Below are 18,838 nucleotides of genomic sequence, written 5' to 3'. Positions count from 1 at the left end.
TGCTACAGAAGAATGTTGAAGAAGATTAGGTGGGTCGATCACATAACTAATGAGGAGGTACTGAATATAATTGGGGAGAAAAGAAATTTGTGGCACAAATTTATCAAAGGAGGGATCGGTTGATAGGGCACCAAGGGATCACCAGTTTAGTATTGGAGGTAAGTGTGTGGGAAAAAATCGTAGAGGGAGACCAAGAGATGAATACAAAAAGCAGATTGAGAAGAATATGGAATGCAGAAGTCATTTGGAGATGAAGAGGCTTGCACAGGATAGAGCAGCTTGGAGAGCTGCATCAAATCAGTCTTAAGAACTGAAGACAACAACAGCAACAACAACAACAACACCTCCACCTCCACCATGGACAATGCAATGGTCAGCACCTTCACTTTATGACCGAGAGCAGTGGCATTTGTGTTGAGCTGTCAGTACTAACAGGCGAGGAACACTGTGTGAAATAACCACAGAAATCCATGTGGAACGTATGATGAATGTATCCGTTAGGACAGTTCAGTGAAATTTTGCTTTATTGGGCTATGGCATCAGATGACCGACAAAGTACCTTTCCTAACAGCATAACATCAACTTCAGTGCCTCTCCTGGGCTTGTGATCATACCAGTTGGACTCTAGAGAACTGAAAAACCATGACTTTGTCGGATAAGCCCCACTTTCAGCTGGTTAGAGCTGATGATAGGGTTCGAGTGTGCCACAGACCCCATGAAGCCATGGATCCAAGTTGTCAACAAGGGACTGAGCAAACAGATGGTGGCTCCATAATGGTGTGGGCTGCATTTACATGAAATGGACTAAGTCCTCTGGTCTAGCTGGACTGATCGTTAACTGGAAATGTTTACGTTCAGCTACTTGGAGACAATTTGCAGCCATTCATGGACTTCACATTCCCAGACAATGATGTAATTTTTATGGATGACAGTGTGCCTTGTCACAGGCCACAGTTGTTCACGGTGGATTTGAAGAACATTAATGACAATTCGAGCAAATGATTTGGCCTACATTGCCCGACATTAATCCCATTGAAAATTTATAGGTCACAATTGAGGGGTCAGTTAATGGACAAAATCCTGCATCGGCAACACTTTAGCAATTATGGATGGCTGTGGAGTCTGCATGGCCCAATATTTCTGCAAGGGCTTCCAGCAATTTGTTGAGTCCATTCCACATTGAGTTACTGCACTACGCTGGGAAAAATATTAGGAGGTATCCCATGATTTTTGTGACCTCAGTGTAAAGCATGTCGGGGGGGGGGGGGGGGGGGGGGATCCAGAAAACAGTGCAGTCATTGTCGTAATGTGGAAATGGAGAAATTTATCTGATGCCCAAAAGGGCGTGATCATTGGCTGTCAGACAGGGGGTGGAAGCATTTCTGAAATGGCTAAGTTTGTAAACTATTCACATGCTGCCATGGTTAAATTGTGTCATGCATGGCAAAATGGAGCTGTCCAAAACCAACGCCATGGTAATTATGGTGCACATTAGGCCATAGATGCCAGTGGTGAATGACAGCTGTGGAGATGTGTACAGGCAAATAAACATGCAACTGTTGAGCAGCTGACTGCTCAGATGAACCAAGGAGCTACCATCAATGTATCATCAACAACCGTTCAGGTAACATTGCTGTGTATGGGCCCTGGCAGCAGGCAGCTGGTTCATGCGTCCATGCTGACTGCTGTTTGTCAGCAGTGAAGGCTGGAATTTGCACTCCAGTACTGCAACTGGATGTCCACTGAGTGGTGACGGATGGCCTTTTCAGATGAAGCATGTTTTATGCTCTATATGACAGATGAAATGTCTGAAAGTAAACACCCTGTGACAATCGTCGGAAGGATGCAGACTGGAAGAGGGAGCATTGTGATCTGGGAAATGTTTGTGTGGCATTTCCTGGGTGATCCTGTGATTCTGGAGGGTACAGTGGATCAACACAAGTATGCATCTGCCCGTGGGGACCATGTCCAGCCCTGTGTGCAGTTTGTTCTTCCTTGGCACGATGACATCTACCAGCAGGACAATCCAACTTGTTACACAGCTGGATGTTTACATATGTGGTTTGAAGAGCACCAGGGTGAGTGTACCATACTTCTCTGGGCACCAGACTCCCCAGATTAAAACCCAGTCAAGAATCTGTGGGACCACCTCGATGAGGCTGTATGTGCCATGAACCTAAACCATAGCTGCCAACAACACTGGATTCGGCATGGCTCCACTTCCCTGTCGGTACCTTCCGGAATCTCATTGACACTCTTTGTGAGTGCTTTACAGTTGTCACTGCAAAAGCTGGTGATTGAGGCCTTCGACAGATGATCACATTTATGTGACTGGACAGTGTGTCTTGGAACATAATCTTTTCTCTGCCACGTGATGACTGGGTGTTGTGTGATGTCCTGAGGTTAGTTAGGTTTAAGTAGTTCTAAGTTCTAGGGGACTGATGACCATAGATGTTAAGTCCCATAGTGCTCAGAGCCATTTGAACCATTTGGAACATAATCAATCTCTGAAACAACACAGGTTTCTATCAGCTGTGTGTATTTTCTATTTCTGTCTTTCAGCAATGTGCAATTTAAATCTCGGAACATAATCTCCTTCAGCTGGTGACAATAAGTACCTATTAGCATAGAAAATGACACCCTACAGTCAACTAATGTCTGGACAGGTTGGTCTTGTTGTAATTTCCTGACATGTGGCACCTAATTTCCATGGAGTATTGTCGTGTGTATTTAGTTTTCTTTTTATTTCATTGACTGGGAGAGTGGCAGGAATCCCTTTATGGTAGCAGTTTTGACTGCTGTACATTGAAGGACAACTTTGACCAGTGGACAGTGATGGGCTTTTTCCCCACAGGTCAGTTGTAACTATCATCCATTGAGTGGCATGACATTGCTGAGTCCTGCACTGAAGTTAAAAATATTAGTTACTTGGTGGTGGCCACCCAAACAGTTCTGTACCGATTCTGAGATTCTCCTCTTGCGACAACTGCCCAGCACCTTCCTGAGATTGACACATTCCTGTCTACCCTTAGCTTGCATCTTATGTCTCATACTGTCTCACTCCTTCTGGATTCTTTAATGGGTTAGCATGCTTTTGTCCACAGTCTTTGAAGCACTGAAGTTACTCTAGATAGATAGCTTGAAGCTGTAGACTTGCAGCATCACCAGGATCTTTTCACCGATTTGAAAACTTTGACTGTTGTTCAGTCTTCTGATCTAAACTCAACATTTATAATGCGAATAGCTGCTCACATTCCATGACAAGTGTTAGCGCTTTATTTGTGAAAGAAAATTAAAATTCCTGTTGATAGGCCACATTCAAGCAGTTTGTATTGTCATTACAGCTTATTTGCCCATATGGCTTCATTCACAGAGTGAACTGTGTTTTCATTGGTAATATTTTTTGTACCTCTTCTCACAGGAAATGGAGAAGACATTTGAAGCACTTTCACAGGTCGCAGTGGGTCGACGATCTCCGGCGGATCCGTTCTTCTTACCGGGAGATGCAGTATGCAAAACGTATAACAGGCTTGGTGTGTTTGATATTGATGATGAAGACCTGTGCCATGAAGTGTAAGTAATTTACCTTCCTTATGTACATTATATTTTAACAATTAAACAGCAGTGAGGCAAAAATAAATTCAAATGTGGGCATGTTCAGTGTGAATACATAGAGAAGTAGCTGTCTCAAGGTGAAATATAAGTTAGGACGTAAAAAATAACTATCACACACACACCTTCAACTTTCTTTGACTCCTGTTTCATTCTTCCATTGCTTGAAGAATTCTAGAATTTGTTTTGATAGTGCAACATCACTCGAAAACGCATGTTAAACATAACTGCCATAAGACTTTCTGGAGCAAGATAAGCTAGTTATTTGACGAGAAGAATGCTTTGAGAAGCATTACAGTACATAGGTAAAATTATGTAAACAGCATAGATGTAAGGGTTCCAATACATGGGTACAAACAATAATACAGCAAGTCATCTCATGCCAAACGAAAGGAGAAATTAATGGTAAATAGGCTCTTGGTTGGATGAGACAAGAACAAGGCATCAAAAAGAACTAAAGCAAGTAGCAAATACTAAAGGCAACTGAAATGGAAAACAACAGACAGACAGCTTAAAGAATTTTATTTCTCACTAGCCTGTCTTACAAAGAATCTTGTTCGTTCTTTCCTGGTCCTGCGCCCATCTCCTAATAATGTGTGCAGGTAAGACCTGTTCCACTCATTCATCAAGGCCATTATGCACTAGTTCTGTAGCTGATCTCTGAAAAATAAACGTGTGAAAGTAGCCATGTCAGTTACTGATGTTGCTGATTATCACCATACACGGCTTCTGAATATGCTGTCATCCATTCCCCATCCACATATTCTCCTTCCCTCTCTCCCATCCCCATGATTTTTCACTGAGGAGCAGCTTGCACGAAATACACAGATAGGAACGACCCAAGACGTGTTTTTTAATCCCACAATACTCATGGCCATAATTACCACTAGTCCCTGCTTATATTCCCATCACATTTCTTGTCCCATCACTCCTATTGCACAAGCTGCACATTATTTTCAGCCTTCCACTTGAGCTGGATTCGTTAGTCCATAGAACCTCATCGGTCTTGCTTTCTTATTGAACTCCCATTCTCTTTGGCTCTTCCTCTGCTCTTACTGGTTGTTTGTATCCTTTCTAGAATTCATACTGTTTCATCTTCAATATGAGAATGCTTCTCCCAAGGATACAATATTCGTTCTGTAGAAATGTATATATTTACCTTAAAATTCTGAACTGTAGCACCTTTAATTGTAATTTGTTCATAGATCGCGAAGACACCACATGATTTCCTCTGCAGTTGAATCTTGTGCTGAAAATCTAAATCTTAATCTGTTTCCAATTGTCTACCAATTATAAGAAAGTACTTCTTCTTCTTGTATTGGCAAGTATATTGCGTCTTCTGATAAAAGTAGTTAACGTTAAAGAACATCGCATTTACTGTTTGCATTCATACTTTCAACTTTGAAGTTACATGAACAAAATCTGATATTTGAATGAGAATGAACGATTTGACAGCTAACTCATTGTTTCTGTTCATGGTGATGTCATTCACATTGTCACACCACACTCTTTCTTGTAGGCGCACCATGCATATCCAAGCTCAGAACTTGAAGCACAGAACAAATGGTATATCGTGCAGGTATGCAACTTGTGGCAAACTGGAATAGCCATCCTATCTTGAATACACATGGTGATCATATCTGTAGCAGTTTACATGCAAAAACAATGACAAAAACCTCCAAACAGTTTTTGGTTCCAAACTATTTAACTGATAAATGATTTCATCTATTTCAATCATCATTTGTCAGTTAGGTAAATGTTGGGTAACACGTCACTTTACCAGAGTGATACACTATGTGATCAAAAGTATCCAGACACTCCCTAAAAACATATGTTTTTCACATTAGGTGCAGTGTGCTGCCACCTACTGCCAGGTACTCCACATCAGCGACCTCAGTAGCCATTAGACATCGTGAGAGAGCAGAACGGGATGCTCTGCAGAACTCACGGACTTTGAACGTGGCCAGGTGATTGCGTGTCACTAGTGTCATATGTCTGTTCACCAGATTTCCACACTCCTCAACATCCCTACATCCACTGTGTCCGATGTGGTAGTGAAATGGAAATGTGAAGGCACACGTACAGTACAAAAGTGTACAGGTCGACCTCATCTATTGACTGACAGAGACCACCGACAGTTGAAGAGGCTCCTAATGTGTAATAGGCAGATATCTATCCAGACCATCACACAGGAATTCCAAACTGCATCAGGATACACTGCAAGTACTATGACAGTTAGGCGGGAGGTGAAAAAACTCATAAACCACACATCACGCCGGTAAATGCCAAACCATGCCTCGCTTGGTGTAAGGAGTGTAAACATTGGACAATCGAACAGTGGAAAAATGTTGTGTGGAGTAACCTATCGAGGTCCACAATGTGGCGATCCAATGGCAGGGTGTGGGTATGGCGAATGCCCGGTGAACGTCGTCTGTCATTGTGTGTAGTGCCAACAGTAAAACTCGGAGGCGGTGGTGTTATGGTGTGGTCATGTTTTTATTGTTGTTTTGCATGGCAGTATCACAGCACAGGTCTACATTGATGTTTTAAGCACCTTCTTGCTTCCCACTGTTGAAGAGAAATTTGGGGATGGCGATTGCATCTTTCAACACAATCAAGCACTTGTTCATAGTGCACGGCCTGTCGCAGAGAGGTTACACAACAATAACATCCCTGTAATGGGCTGGCCTGCACAGAGTCCTGACCTGATCCTATAGAACACCTTTGGGTGGTTTTGTAACGCCGACTTCGTTGCCAGGCCTCACCGACCAACATCGCTACGTCTCCTCAGTAGAGCACTATGTGAAGAATGGGCTGCCATTCCCCAAGAAACCTTCCAGCACCTGATTGAATGTATGCCTGTGAGAGTGGAAGCTGTCATCAGGGCTAAGGTTGGGCCAACGCCATATTGAATTCCAGCATTACCGATGGAGTGCACCACGAACTTGTATGTCATTTTCAGCCAAGTGTCAGGATACTTTTGATCACGTAGTGTATGTTAAACTACATGTCCCCTCCCTTAGACAAATGATACTGTCACATCTATAAAAATAATAAGGAAATAACTGAATTAACACATGTATTTTTTTAATTCATCAGTTTTAAATTACTCTATTAACTGTGTTTTTATCATAAGGTGTTACATTGATTATTTGTTCAAACTGAAGTCAAATAAATATCAGTTCCTTTTATGACTGTAATGTTAGCTAACTTTGTCTGGAAGCTAGTGGGGTATTACTACATCTTGGATGATACTGTGAAAACAGGTGGAAGTATACAGACAAGAGAAGGGTTTGCACATTGGAACTGTTGGATTTGGAAAGGAGGTGGATAGAATGATACTCTTTAACATGGACCCTCTTTACTACACTGCAAAAGTTATCTCCATTAAGACACCACTATGGTGTGGCTCATGGATGTACATTACTTCGTAGAGATGGTCATGATGTCCCCTTCTCAATGCTGCTGCATCTGCATTGTCCATGTGGCTCCTTATTGCGTAGGCATTGATTCCTCTGCTGTTCTGGGAGCGAGAACTGCAGGTGTTGATTATCACTAGACTAACAAAATCGTGATGCAGGATTCCACGGTTTGTTTAAAAAAAGCACATATTTATTGCCAGAACTTGAAAAAAACTACTCTCCACTGCGGCCAAAACTCAAGTGGCAGAAATCCCGTTGCTCACCAAAGATTACAGTCATAATGACAAAGAATATACATTTTCTGTATCGATTATTGATTGCAACACCTACCCTAAAATCATACAAAGTAAATGCTTTTCAAAACAATTTTAATTAGTGTATAGCATAACAAAATGGGCTATTTGTCAGTTCCATTACAATAGCCCCCCAAGAATTTTGTAAGTGTGAACATGCGAACAAATTTCTGACGCCAGAATAATGGAACTGCCAAGAATGATTTTAAATAAATTAAAATTTTTAATAGGACTGTTTTCTTTGAATTTTGCTAACTTTCTGCCCATAGCAGTTGGCTTGACATTAGGTTTAACACTGAAATTGTGTTACAGAAAGTGAAAGAAAACATAAATTGTTAATTTTAAGGTAAATGAAATACAAAAGAAGATTTACAATTTTCACTTAGATGAGTCTATAATGTCGTAGCACTTAACATTGAATCATTGAAAGGTTGTAGTTTTTGAATATTGGTTTGTCTTACTTTCTTTTATTGACCACTTTACTGGCTATTCACAGCAATGTCCCACATTTTCCATCTGCACTTAGCTGTCCTTCTTTAATATGTTTGATTTCTGCTTGTACTGAAGCAAGTCCATTTCCACAGCTTAGCTGTTTGTATTGCTTCAATGATTATAATGCCTTGTTATGTAAAAATCAAATACAGAGATCACCTTGTGGTTACATAATGTTTATATGTAAGTATATGGTTAGAACACGTATTTATCCTTCTGGTAATGTGTATCTAGTGGGAGAAGTTTACAGAAATGTATCTGAGTAATACTACATAGGTATGGACTGGTCCAAAAAGGATCCTTTAACTAACAACAAATTCAGTAAACTTGTAATACAAATGCATTACCGAGCGAGGTGGCGCAGTGGTTAGCACACTGGACTCGCATTCGGGAGGACGACGGTTCAATCCCGCGTCCGGCCATCCTGATTTAGCTTTTCCGTGATTTCCCTAAATCGCTCCAGGCAAATGCCGGGATGGTTCCTTTGAAAGGGCACGGCCGACTTCCTTCCCCGTCCTTCCCTAATCCGATGAGACCGATGACCTCGCAGTTTGGTCTCTTCCCCCAAAACAACCAACCAACAAATGCATTAACATATTGGATGTAGAATGTATTATTGCAAACTATAACCCTTACACCAAGGATAAACAAAAAATTAAATTGTTTCCAAAAGTAAAGCTACAGTCAGTCTGTTACAGGGGTTCATATCCACATATCCACAGTAAAAGGGCAAGGGTAGAATCATGGTTGTTTGAATGTTTTTGGATGATATGTATACATCAGAATTAGAAAATTATTACTGCCTGTGCTTTGCAGTGGTTGAGAAGCAATATACAGTAATTCATGTTGTTTACTTAAAACGATTCTCCCCCTTGTTTAGTTGGATATTTCAACAACTTATGTGTGTAGTAATTAAGGGGAGTCGTACTGCCCTGTCTCGACAATGTTAAATTGGCTATATAAATGTCCCATTTTCTCAGGAACTGTTGAGTATATAAATGTGGTGTTTTTATCACATGTTCTCCCATGTTTTGTAACTGTATTGCTCTACAATCACTTTAAAATAACAACTGGGAAAAAGTTATGATTTTTTTCCCTAAACATATAATTTTTTGGTGTAAACTTTCACAATTTTAATTTCTTGAATTTTAACTATTATAGTAAATACTACTAAAGTAGAGCTACAACATCATTCTACTATCTATGTTATGTGGTAAATAATTCATTGATGTGGATTCAGAAGTTTCTGAGAAAAAGGGGCTTTTATACTGAAAAATGTCATGTTGAGAAAATTGCGTTTAAAGAAAAAATTTTAATATACAGCCAACTGATACATAAAAAATATGTTGGAATCTTCCTGGATGGTAGTCCTAATCTCCTCCTTCATCTTCCTCACCTAGTGCTGCCCTCCTTCTCTTGGATCTGGCTTCTTTTGACATATTGTTTGTTGCAATCTCTGCCTTCATGATTCGCAGTTGGTCCAAGTCCATCACACTTTTAGTGGTGTTGTAACTGTAATAACTTCAAGTTGGACAAATATATTTGTGAATGCCAAGATATTCCAAAACCTGTAGTCTTCCAGAATAGCCATAATTAAAAGTAAGAACAGCATCCAAAACACCAAGTTCAAAGACTGACCTTCCAACAAACACATTTTTTGGTACCCTTGATCATACAACATTGTTAAATGATTCATTTGCATTTTGTGTTTTGCCCTTGAGACATTTCTTCAACAGCTCTGGTTGGGCAAGATCCTGAAACACAGGTTTCATGGCAAGCATAACAGCATTTGGTATAGTAATTTTGTGCGAGAAAGTGTCTACTTTACCCTCCTCTTTTGCCTTCAAGTATGTACACCATTCAGTGGAATACAGGTTGTGTATTGGTTCAGCATCTGTAGACAGCGTGTGAAAATAAATTGCCCAGACAGCTCTCTTCATTCCATCTAAATTATCTCTGTTACTTCTAATACCCATATCGTAATATTGTGTAATCTGATCAATTTGTTTATCAGTCAGTCGACGTCTTATACTTAGACCATCATATAACTTGGTACTTCCCAATTGCTGCTTGAGTCTACGTAGTCTCGTGCCCATCCTCTTTTGCATATGATTAATGCACTCTAGTTTTGTAATTGACAAATCACCATAGGGTTTACTCTCCACCATTGCCTTATACGATCGTGAGTCTCCATCCCCAAGAAAACTCATGTAGCAAACAGCACGGTCATGCTGGGGACGTTGGAATATTTTCACTGCAGAAGCAACCTCCATCCCACCACTAGTTCCTTCATAGTTTCTCTGACAATTCATTTCATGATTAGTTTACTTTTCAGTACTCTTGCTTGCCTACAACCCTGACAGTACATGGTCAACACATCAACATCCAACACTTTCCCATTGTTGATGCTGATAAAAAGATGCACATGAATTCTTTGACTGGAAACCTCTTTTTTGCCAGGATCCATCAAATGATATTGCTATGTCAGAACTACCATTTTCTGCTACAGCCTGCTGTGCTGCTGTAGTCATTGACTCTATAGCACACACCTTGACACTACTTCTTACTATGGAGTTGTATTTGATAGATTTTGTAGGGGGACCAGGGAGGTTCAGCAAGCCACAAAGAACCTTACCAGCATAATGGCCTTTTCCTATGCATCTAAGTCCATAGAAGTATCTTAGATTAGTGTCAAAAAGTCCATTCTTTATACTTACTTCTGAAGTCTTGAAAGTCTTTTTACTTTTACAGTTCAAATACATTATTTGTGAAGTGCACACCAGACCATTGCGTTGAGATAGCTTTTCAGAAATTTCAATTTCCCCTCCACATATACGACAACACACTGTTTCACACAAAGCTGAAATATGGAGATTAATAATGATATTGCAGTTTGTTTCACTGTCTGAAGCTGTGTTGTATTTTACATCATTACCCAGCTGTTTATTCTTGGAAGCACTTGGAGGAGTAGAAGGACTGTCACTATTTACAACCAAATTATCACACCCTTCGCCACTAACCAATCTTTTTACTGCTGCTATATTTGTTCTGTAGTATCTGTTTCCTTTGTTTCATATTTTTTTAATCACTCCTTTTGGTTTAGTCATGACGAAAATTATCACAGGAAACACAGAAACTAAAACGCGGCTAGTGGATAACTCTTGTTGTCAAACACAAACAAATGTACAGTTCAAAGAGTTTACTGAGAAATGCCGCCAGTGTAGGCAACCTATGAAATGGTCAGTTCCCTACAAAACAAAAGAAACCACAGCCTTCTAGACTATATAGTTCCAGAGAAAAATGCCAATATGCAAAAAGATGGAAAACAAAATTCTCAGAAATGTCATTGCATGATTATTTTCAAATATTTATTTAAAATAGTAAATAATCGAATATTTCAATAAAACGAACACCAAATTAAGCATAAACATCCATATTTTCATAATTTGCATAGATGTTAAAATGTCAAATTTTGTCATTTTGGGCGGTACGACTCCCCTTCAGACTCTGCCTTTAAGATTAAAAAATATTTAAAAAAAATATACTAATTATTGCAAGACAGATGTAGCACTGATTAGTGGTTTACATTTCAAATGATGTCTCAATTAGTGTGAAGCTAAAACTACACACATTATCAAATATCATTCAAACTGCATAAACATGTAGATATATCAAGAACAAACATGATGAGCATATTACACAAAGAAAATTCACTGCAAACACTTCATACAGCAAACACATTTCAAAGAAATAATAAACATTTTCAAGGACACAAAACTGTATCATAAAATCAGTCAATTTTTGCACACTGCATTTCATAATTCCAGTGAAAAACTTTTGTTGAGTCACCTTCTAACTTTCTCAGAATAGTCTTTTCCCTTTAGTTTATATAATTTCAATGAAACACTATTCCTTAGCCCGAGAACTTTCCTGGATTTAGGATACACCAACCAGTATGCATTAGGGTGTGGATTCTCCACAATCTCGAATGGATCCATGTGGATTTCAAAGAATTTCTTTATTTCAGAAGTTAACATTTTTGATTTCTCATGTGATTTTACTAAAACATAATCTCCAACTTTAAACTTGGTTGCTTTGATGTTGTTATCATGTCGTCTTTTTCTAATTTCGTCCTGTTTTATCATGGTTTCTTTGACTATGGCTTCACATTCACGCATAGTCATCATTGTGCATGGTGGGAATTCTACGAGTTTAGTGATAATGTTGTCTGGTTTTAGATGAAACATAATTTCATAAGGTGAAAATCCTGTGGAAGTATGTTTGCGAGCTGTTCATGACATCTTCAAACTCTAGTACAGAGTCGTACCATGTAGGATATTTATGACTGCAATATGTACGACATAAGCAACCAATCTCATGCATATGCCTCGCAACTGGGTTTGACGATGGATTATACACGGATATTTGAACATGTTTGATTCACGATTTATTGACAAAGGCTTTCCAAACTTTTGATAAAAACTGCGAACCACTATCCAACAGATCACTTTTGGTTTCCCGACGTTTAAGAAATAGTATTTTTCAACTTTTGTAACTATCTCTTTACATGTGGTTTTTCCGGCAAGATACAACTTGATTAGTTTAGAAAATACATCCACCGTGACAAAAATGTAGCAGTGGCCACTCCTACCCCTTGAAAGAGGCCCGTAGAAATCAACGGGGACTAAGTCTGGAGGTTGTGCAGGAGTAATGTTTTGCATTTCACCTTGACTTTTTCTGTTACTTACTTTGACTCATCAGCATTTATCACAAGTTGACAATTCTTTTCTAACTTTCTTGGCCATATTGTAGACATATATATTTGCTTGTAATTTTTGCATACATTTCTGAATGAGTCTCTCATGTGTATACCTAATTAACCTCTCAGCTTCATCTTCAGGCCAGCATGGTTTCCAATTGTCAGAGTCTTTCATCTGTTCTCCTAAATAGAGCACCCTTAAACACCTTATAGTACTTGTCTAATTTTTCAGAGTTCTTTTTCCCTAAACAACTCTTTATTAATTTCCAATTTATATCACGGTTCTGGTTCCTCCTGACTTTATCATACAATGATGTTACAACTTTTTCATCTGTGACCCCTTTAATATACCTCATTTTAAACTGTTTTTCTTCATTGTGATCAAAAATTTCTGTTTCCCCTCCTACTGGTAGCTTTGATAGAGTATCTGTACCTATGTTGTCAGTGTCTTTAATATACTTAATTTCAGAGTTGAATTGTTGTAAATACTGTAAGCTTATCATGATAAAGCTTACATTCCTGTAAATAGGTTAAGGCTTTATTACCAGAGTACACTGTTACCTTATGTCCAAGTATATAGGTCTTGAATTTTGAAAATGACCACAGTATGGCTAGTAACTCTTTTTCAGTGACTGTATGGTTTTTTTTTTTTTCATACTTCAATAACGTTCTGCTTGCAAATGCAATTGTAGGATGAACAGTTTCCCCATTGACTTCTTTTTCTTGAAATAATTCGGCACCTAACCCATAATCACTACTGTCAGTATGTAAACAGAAAGGTAAATTGAAATCTGGTCTGTGTAACAGGTTCTGGTTATTCACTTCTTTTTTTATTTTGTCGAAAGCCTCTTGACAATCTTTACCCCATATCCAAATAGTGTCCTTCTTTAATAAGTTACTTAGACAGGGTGTGTTTAAGCTTGGTTTACTTACAAATTTTCTGTAGAATCCACATAGCCCATAAAATGATTTTAGTTGTTTTCTGTTATGGGGTGTATGAAACTCTGAAGTAGCTTTAATTTTGTTTGGATCTGCCAAAATTCCTTTTTCTGTTATGACATGTCCGAAAAATTTTAACTCAGGTACTGCAGATTTGCACTTTTTTAGTTTTAGTGTCATTCCCCCCTCTTCTAAATGTCTCACATGCCTGTCTTAAAAGCACAACATGCTCATTCCAATCTTGTACAGTTACCAAAATGTCATCTACATAAATCACTAATTTGGATACAAGTTCCTCCCCAAGCACATGGTCTAAAGCTCTAATGAATTCTGCTACCGATGAGTCCAAGCCAAAAGGGACTACACAATACTGATAGGTATGACTGTTGTATATAAAAGCAGTGTATTTCCTAGAGTTGGATGCCAGGGGTACTTGGTGAAAGCCTGAGGTTAATTCTAGATTTGACATTAATTTTATATCCTTGAACTTGTGCAACACCTCATTGATGTTTTCAGGGTGGTCTGTTTCTCTGTATACGATCTTGTTTAAAAGCCTGGAGTCAAGAACTATTCCCACTTTCCCATATTTCTTTGACACTACTACCAGTGGGTTATTATAAGTGCTGATACTCCTTTCAATAATGCCACACGCTTCAATATTATGTAGTTCTTTCTCAACCACTATACGTTTTGTGATGGGTACACCATACGGTTTTATGAAAAATGGATCATTGCATCTCACTAGCAAAGTAAATTGGTAGCCTCTAACTTTCCATGGAATGTTGCTAAAGACATCACTGTATTCCTATAACAAAGACTCTAGTTCCTGTTTATGCCCATTGTTTAGACCACTAGCTTCTGAAATCTTAGTGTTTACAAGTGTTTTGAAATCTACTTCACTTAAGTCTAGCTCTTTTATGTCTTTGTCAACATATATTATAAAATTAGGCATCAATGCCTAAAGGTGACTTTCTAAATTGTAAAAGATAACAAAGTTTGTCTTTTAACTGTTTTACTATGTTTTCCTGTAGCACCTCTTATTTTCACCCCAATGACTGGCATTTAAATGTAGTCTTTCTTGCACTTCAGCTTTTTGCTTAATATTTCAGATATTCCCAACACTTGACTCTCTGTGTCTATAAGGCACTTGCCTTCTCAGGTACCAACTTTTACTGTATTGAATGGACTACATATGCCATCACCTTTTTCAGATGGAACATATTCATACAGCAAATCACTTTTGATTTCACTAAAACAATGACTTCCTGAATTACAATTACTTATATTACTGCCACATGTATTACCTACTGTCATTACATTAACATACACATCATTAACGCTGTTACTTGCATTGATAATTTCATTAATCCAACATTTTCATCAGTATAACATTGTTCGTCACTAAGGTACTTATCCTTCAGTTGTTCAACAATAATATGTTTAGTATTTTGCCACCAATCAGGCTATAAAATTTGACACACATTAAGACTCATTTTTCTAAAATTGCTATAATTTTAATTGCATCACTATTTAGCCACGTATTATAAGGAAATAATTCACCATTTGTTCATTACAAATGGCAGCCTACTTGCACAGTCAGTTTTACTATTAAGAGAATATTTATCATCTCAACATGTTTCTTCATAAGATGTTGGATTACAGAACAATTGGTTGTGACACTGACATTAACACCACTTAAATTAACAACAGCCTTTGGTATATCTACAACATGCATAATATCAGAATGAGATTTTCACTCTGCAGCGGGGTCCCGAGTTCGAGTCTCAGTCGGGCACACAGTTTTAATCTGCCAGGAAGTTTCATATCAGCGCACACTCCGCTGCAGAGTAAAAATCTCATTCTGGAAACATCCCCCAGGCTGTGGCTAAGCCATGTCTCCGCAGTATCCTTTCTTTCAGGAATGTTAGTTCTGCAAGGTACGCAGGAGAGCTTCTGTAAAGTTTGGATGGTAGGAGACGAGATACTGGGAGAAGTAAAGCTCTGAGACCGGGCGTGAGTCATGCTTCGGTAGCTCAGATGGTAGAGCACTTGCCCACGAAAGGCAAAGGTCCCAAGTTCGAGTCTCGGTCGAGCACACAGTTTTAATCTGCCAGGAAGTTGCATAATATCAGTTTCTCCCACAATACCTAATTCTTCCATTTCCTCTTTCAAACAAACAAAATATTTCTCACCGTCATCAGGTACCATTAAATCTTCATTTTCCCAAATACTACAATCATCAACCTCTCTCTCCTGAAAACTTACAATGTTGCTTTCACACCCAAGTGTATTTAATTCTTTGCTCATTAAATCAGTGTCAACAATTTGCTCACCTGGTTCCCTCATCAGTGCTTCAATTCCTAAATCATGTAAATTGTTAACCTGCTGGTCCTCTGACAAGCTAAAAGTTTCTGTCCATTCATAAAATTCAACTAAGTCAATTACTTCCTCTGGCTCTTTATTACAACCAATGTGTTCATTCCTCTTACTTGCATTTTTAGTGTTAGATGAGGAACAAGTGTCATTCTTAACAGATACTGTGTTTACAGGGTAGTACACACTCACATGATACCGTATTTACTCGAACCTAAGCCGCACTTTTTTTCCGGTTTTTGTAATCCAAAAAACCGCCTGCGGCTTAGAATCGAGTGCAAAGCAAGCGGAAGTTCTGAAAAATGTTGGTAGGTGCCGCCACAGCTAACTTATGCCGTCGAATATATGTAGCGCTACACAGGCATGCTTTGTAGGCACAAAGATAAATACTGGCGCCAAAACCTCTGCGTCAGTAAATAAATTTAAAAAAAAAAGGTGGAAGACGAGCTTTTTTCTCCGCCCCGAGTTTCGACCACTGTATTTTCATACATTATTCAACGAAGTAAATACAAATTCCGTATTGTTCATCTTCGAATGTAGCAGAATTTCAATGTAATACGAAAATCCGACTGGCAAGACTGTTTGGGGTGTTTGTCAATATGGCCAACTCTACGCTCTGAATTTTTTCCTACCTGTGAGAAGAGATGGTTGCTAATAGGAACTTGATGAAATGTGAATCACATGCCGTATTCTCTTCACTATAAGAATAATACGAATATAAACATTTTGCCATGTATTCTTTCGTGTTTGCTGCTATCTCATTTAAATCCTGTCTGCCTAATAAACTACAAAACTAGAGTGAGACAACAGCAAACGCGGAAGAATATACGTATCGTTTCATGTTTATATTCGTATTATTCTTATGCCTAATAGTGATACAGTCAGAAATGAAGCACGGCAACTGACTAGATTTTTAAATCTAAGGTGACTCTAATTTCTGTGCAGAATTTGATGTACTAAAGAAGCGGCCGCAAAGATTTTAAAACGGAGAAAATTTTTCGCCTAACTCTCGTTCAGAACTATGTTCTATCATACACAGTCTATTATTTGGTTCTTGTTGATCATTATCAAAGAAAGCAGCAGTGTAAGTAACAACAAATAGCAGTCTCTTGCTGTTGTTTCGATTATGAGACAATTCCTCTCTTTTTTATTATTGTAAGCGGCGGTAGCGCGCACAAAAGCAAGCCATGCCGCGAGCGGCGACAGGCCGTAAACACGAACTATCTATGCGACAAACAATGCATGACGCAGTACAGTAATGCATTTTCAGCTTAGAGTGACGTAAACACCTATAACAAAGAAAACGGCACTTATCAGATCAAAGCAAAATAAGCAATCGATTCAAACCAGACGAAGCGCATGAAAAAGGAAGGGTACCCGTATAAATACGGATGGAGCGCCTGACGCATAGCCATGGCTACCTGGTAAAGCTTAACTGCTAAGCTTACGATTCGAACCAACCTACTGTAGCTGCATCGTCATTCATTCGACCTAAATTGTGTCTCATATTACAATGGACCAACTTTGTTTCGATTTGGAGGTGCGGCCTAAAACTTTTTTTCTCCCCTTGAATTTCGAGTCTCAGATTTCAGGTGCGGCTTAGATTCGAGAATTTTTTTTCCTTGATTTCGAGTCTCATTTTTCAGGTGCGGCTTAGATTCGAGTGCGGCTTAGATTCGAGTAAATACGGTAACTACTCATTACTTCAGATGTATATTTTTGTACAGTGCAGTCACTGTTATCGGCCCATCTATTATCTATACTTTTCACCCCTACCGTGTGGACTGACAATGGAGTGCATGCTAACTTTTTACTTCATGACTTACCATAGCATTTTGACTCCTGGTGTCACTATGTTCATGCCAGTTCCTGTTTTTAAACTCCCTGTTATTATTTCTGTTCCAATTGTTTCCAGATTGCCCTCTTGAATGGAAATTGTAGTTTTCCCTTGACTGGAAATTATTATTATTGTGACTATTTTGTTCCCTGTGTTGAAAACTATGGTTGTTAGACCTACTATTTTCCCTTCTGTTAAAATTAGAATTTCCCCAACTACGATCCCCACCTCTCTGTGTCTGATTGAAATAGTTTTTTGGTTTCCTCACTTTGTCTATAATTCTATCTAGTTTGTCCACATAGTTTAGAAATTGTTCAGTGTCGTCATCTGGTCCATGAACTAGGTCCCATTGCACATCAGTTGGCAACAACTTCTTTAAAGCATCAAAGGGTTTACCCAAATGCACAAGTTTCTTTAACTGATTTTTACAAAATTGTTTCATAGACCCCTGTGTTTCCCTATAATTTGGTCCATTCAGGAACTCTCTCTTTATTCTGGTTTGTTCAGTTTCAGACCAGAACCCTATTTCATATTCTGCATAAGACATGTACACAGAAAAATTTTGATTGGCCCATGACCTAGATTCCCCCTCCAAAAATTTTTTCACGAACTTAATCTTCAATCTTTCACTCATATTAGGCAAAAAGTTGTCTGCACAACTCTGCAGAGAGTCAACAGTATGCAAACTACACTCATTAGAAAAGTTTTAAACTGCAATATTGGATAATAAGGTACATGTGTTCATAGAAAATTTTTTGTTAGCTACATCATTGCTAAGTATTTCAAACTTGTGGTTTAACTCTGATATTGTACTTTTCAGTTCACTTAATGTTTATCTTAGTTTAAACCCCGTGGAGTTTTACAGTGTTACTGACTGTTTCCACTTTATCATTTACAACAGTTAGTTTTGAATCTACTCTACTTTCAAGATCTGCAGCCATAGCTTTTACATTTACACAAACTGTATCTATTTATCTGGTGACATTAACAAAATACTTGCATTTTTCTCTCTGTCTGTGACTAGTTCATTTTTTACAGATTGAATTTGGTTACTCAGACTGGATTTTGTTTCTCCCACTTCAGATTCTACCACCAAAATCTTTGTTTCTGC

At 38.6% G+C, this 18,838-nt stretch overlaps 1 protein-coding gene across 1 annotated transcript in view; it reads left to right on the top strand.

Moving 5' to 3' along the window:
* The window catches only part of LOC124804625 (protein lethal(2)k10201), a 79,720-nt gene that overhangs the window by 35,065 nt on the left and 25,817 nt on the right, over nt 1-18,838 (top strand). Inside the window, exon 2 of the mRNA XM_047264829.1 lies at nt 3,422-3,573. Within this exon, the coding sequence (XP_047120785.1) occupies nt 3,425-3,573 (149 nt within the window). The 5' untranslated portion in view covers nt 3,422-3,424. The remainder of the gene's footprint in view (nt 1-3,421; nt 3,574-18,838) is intronic.

This window comes from Schistocerca piceifrons, chromosome 7 (assembly GCF_021461385.2).
Source record: "Schistocerca piceifrons isolate TAMUIC-IGC-003096 chromosome 7, iqSchPice1.1, whole genome shotgun sequence".
NCBI lineage: Eukaryota > Metazoa > Arthropoda > Insecta > Orthoptera > Acrididae > Schistocerca > Schistocerca piceifrons.
The sequence above is the reverse complement of the archived record's forward strand: the minus strand, read 5'-3'. Positions and strand labels throughout refer to the sequence as shown.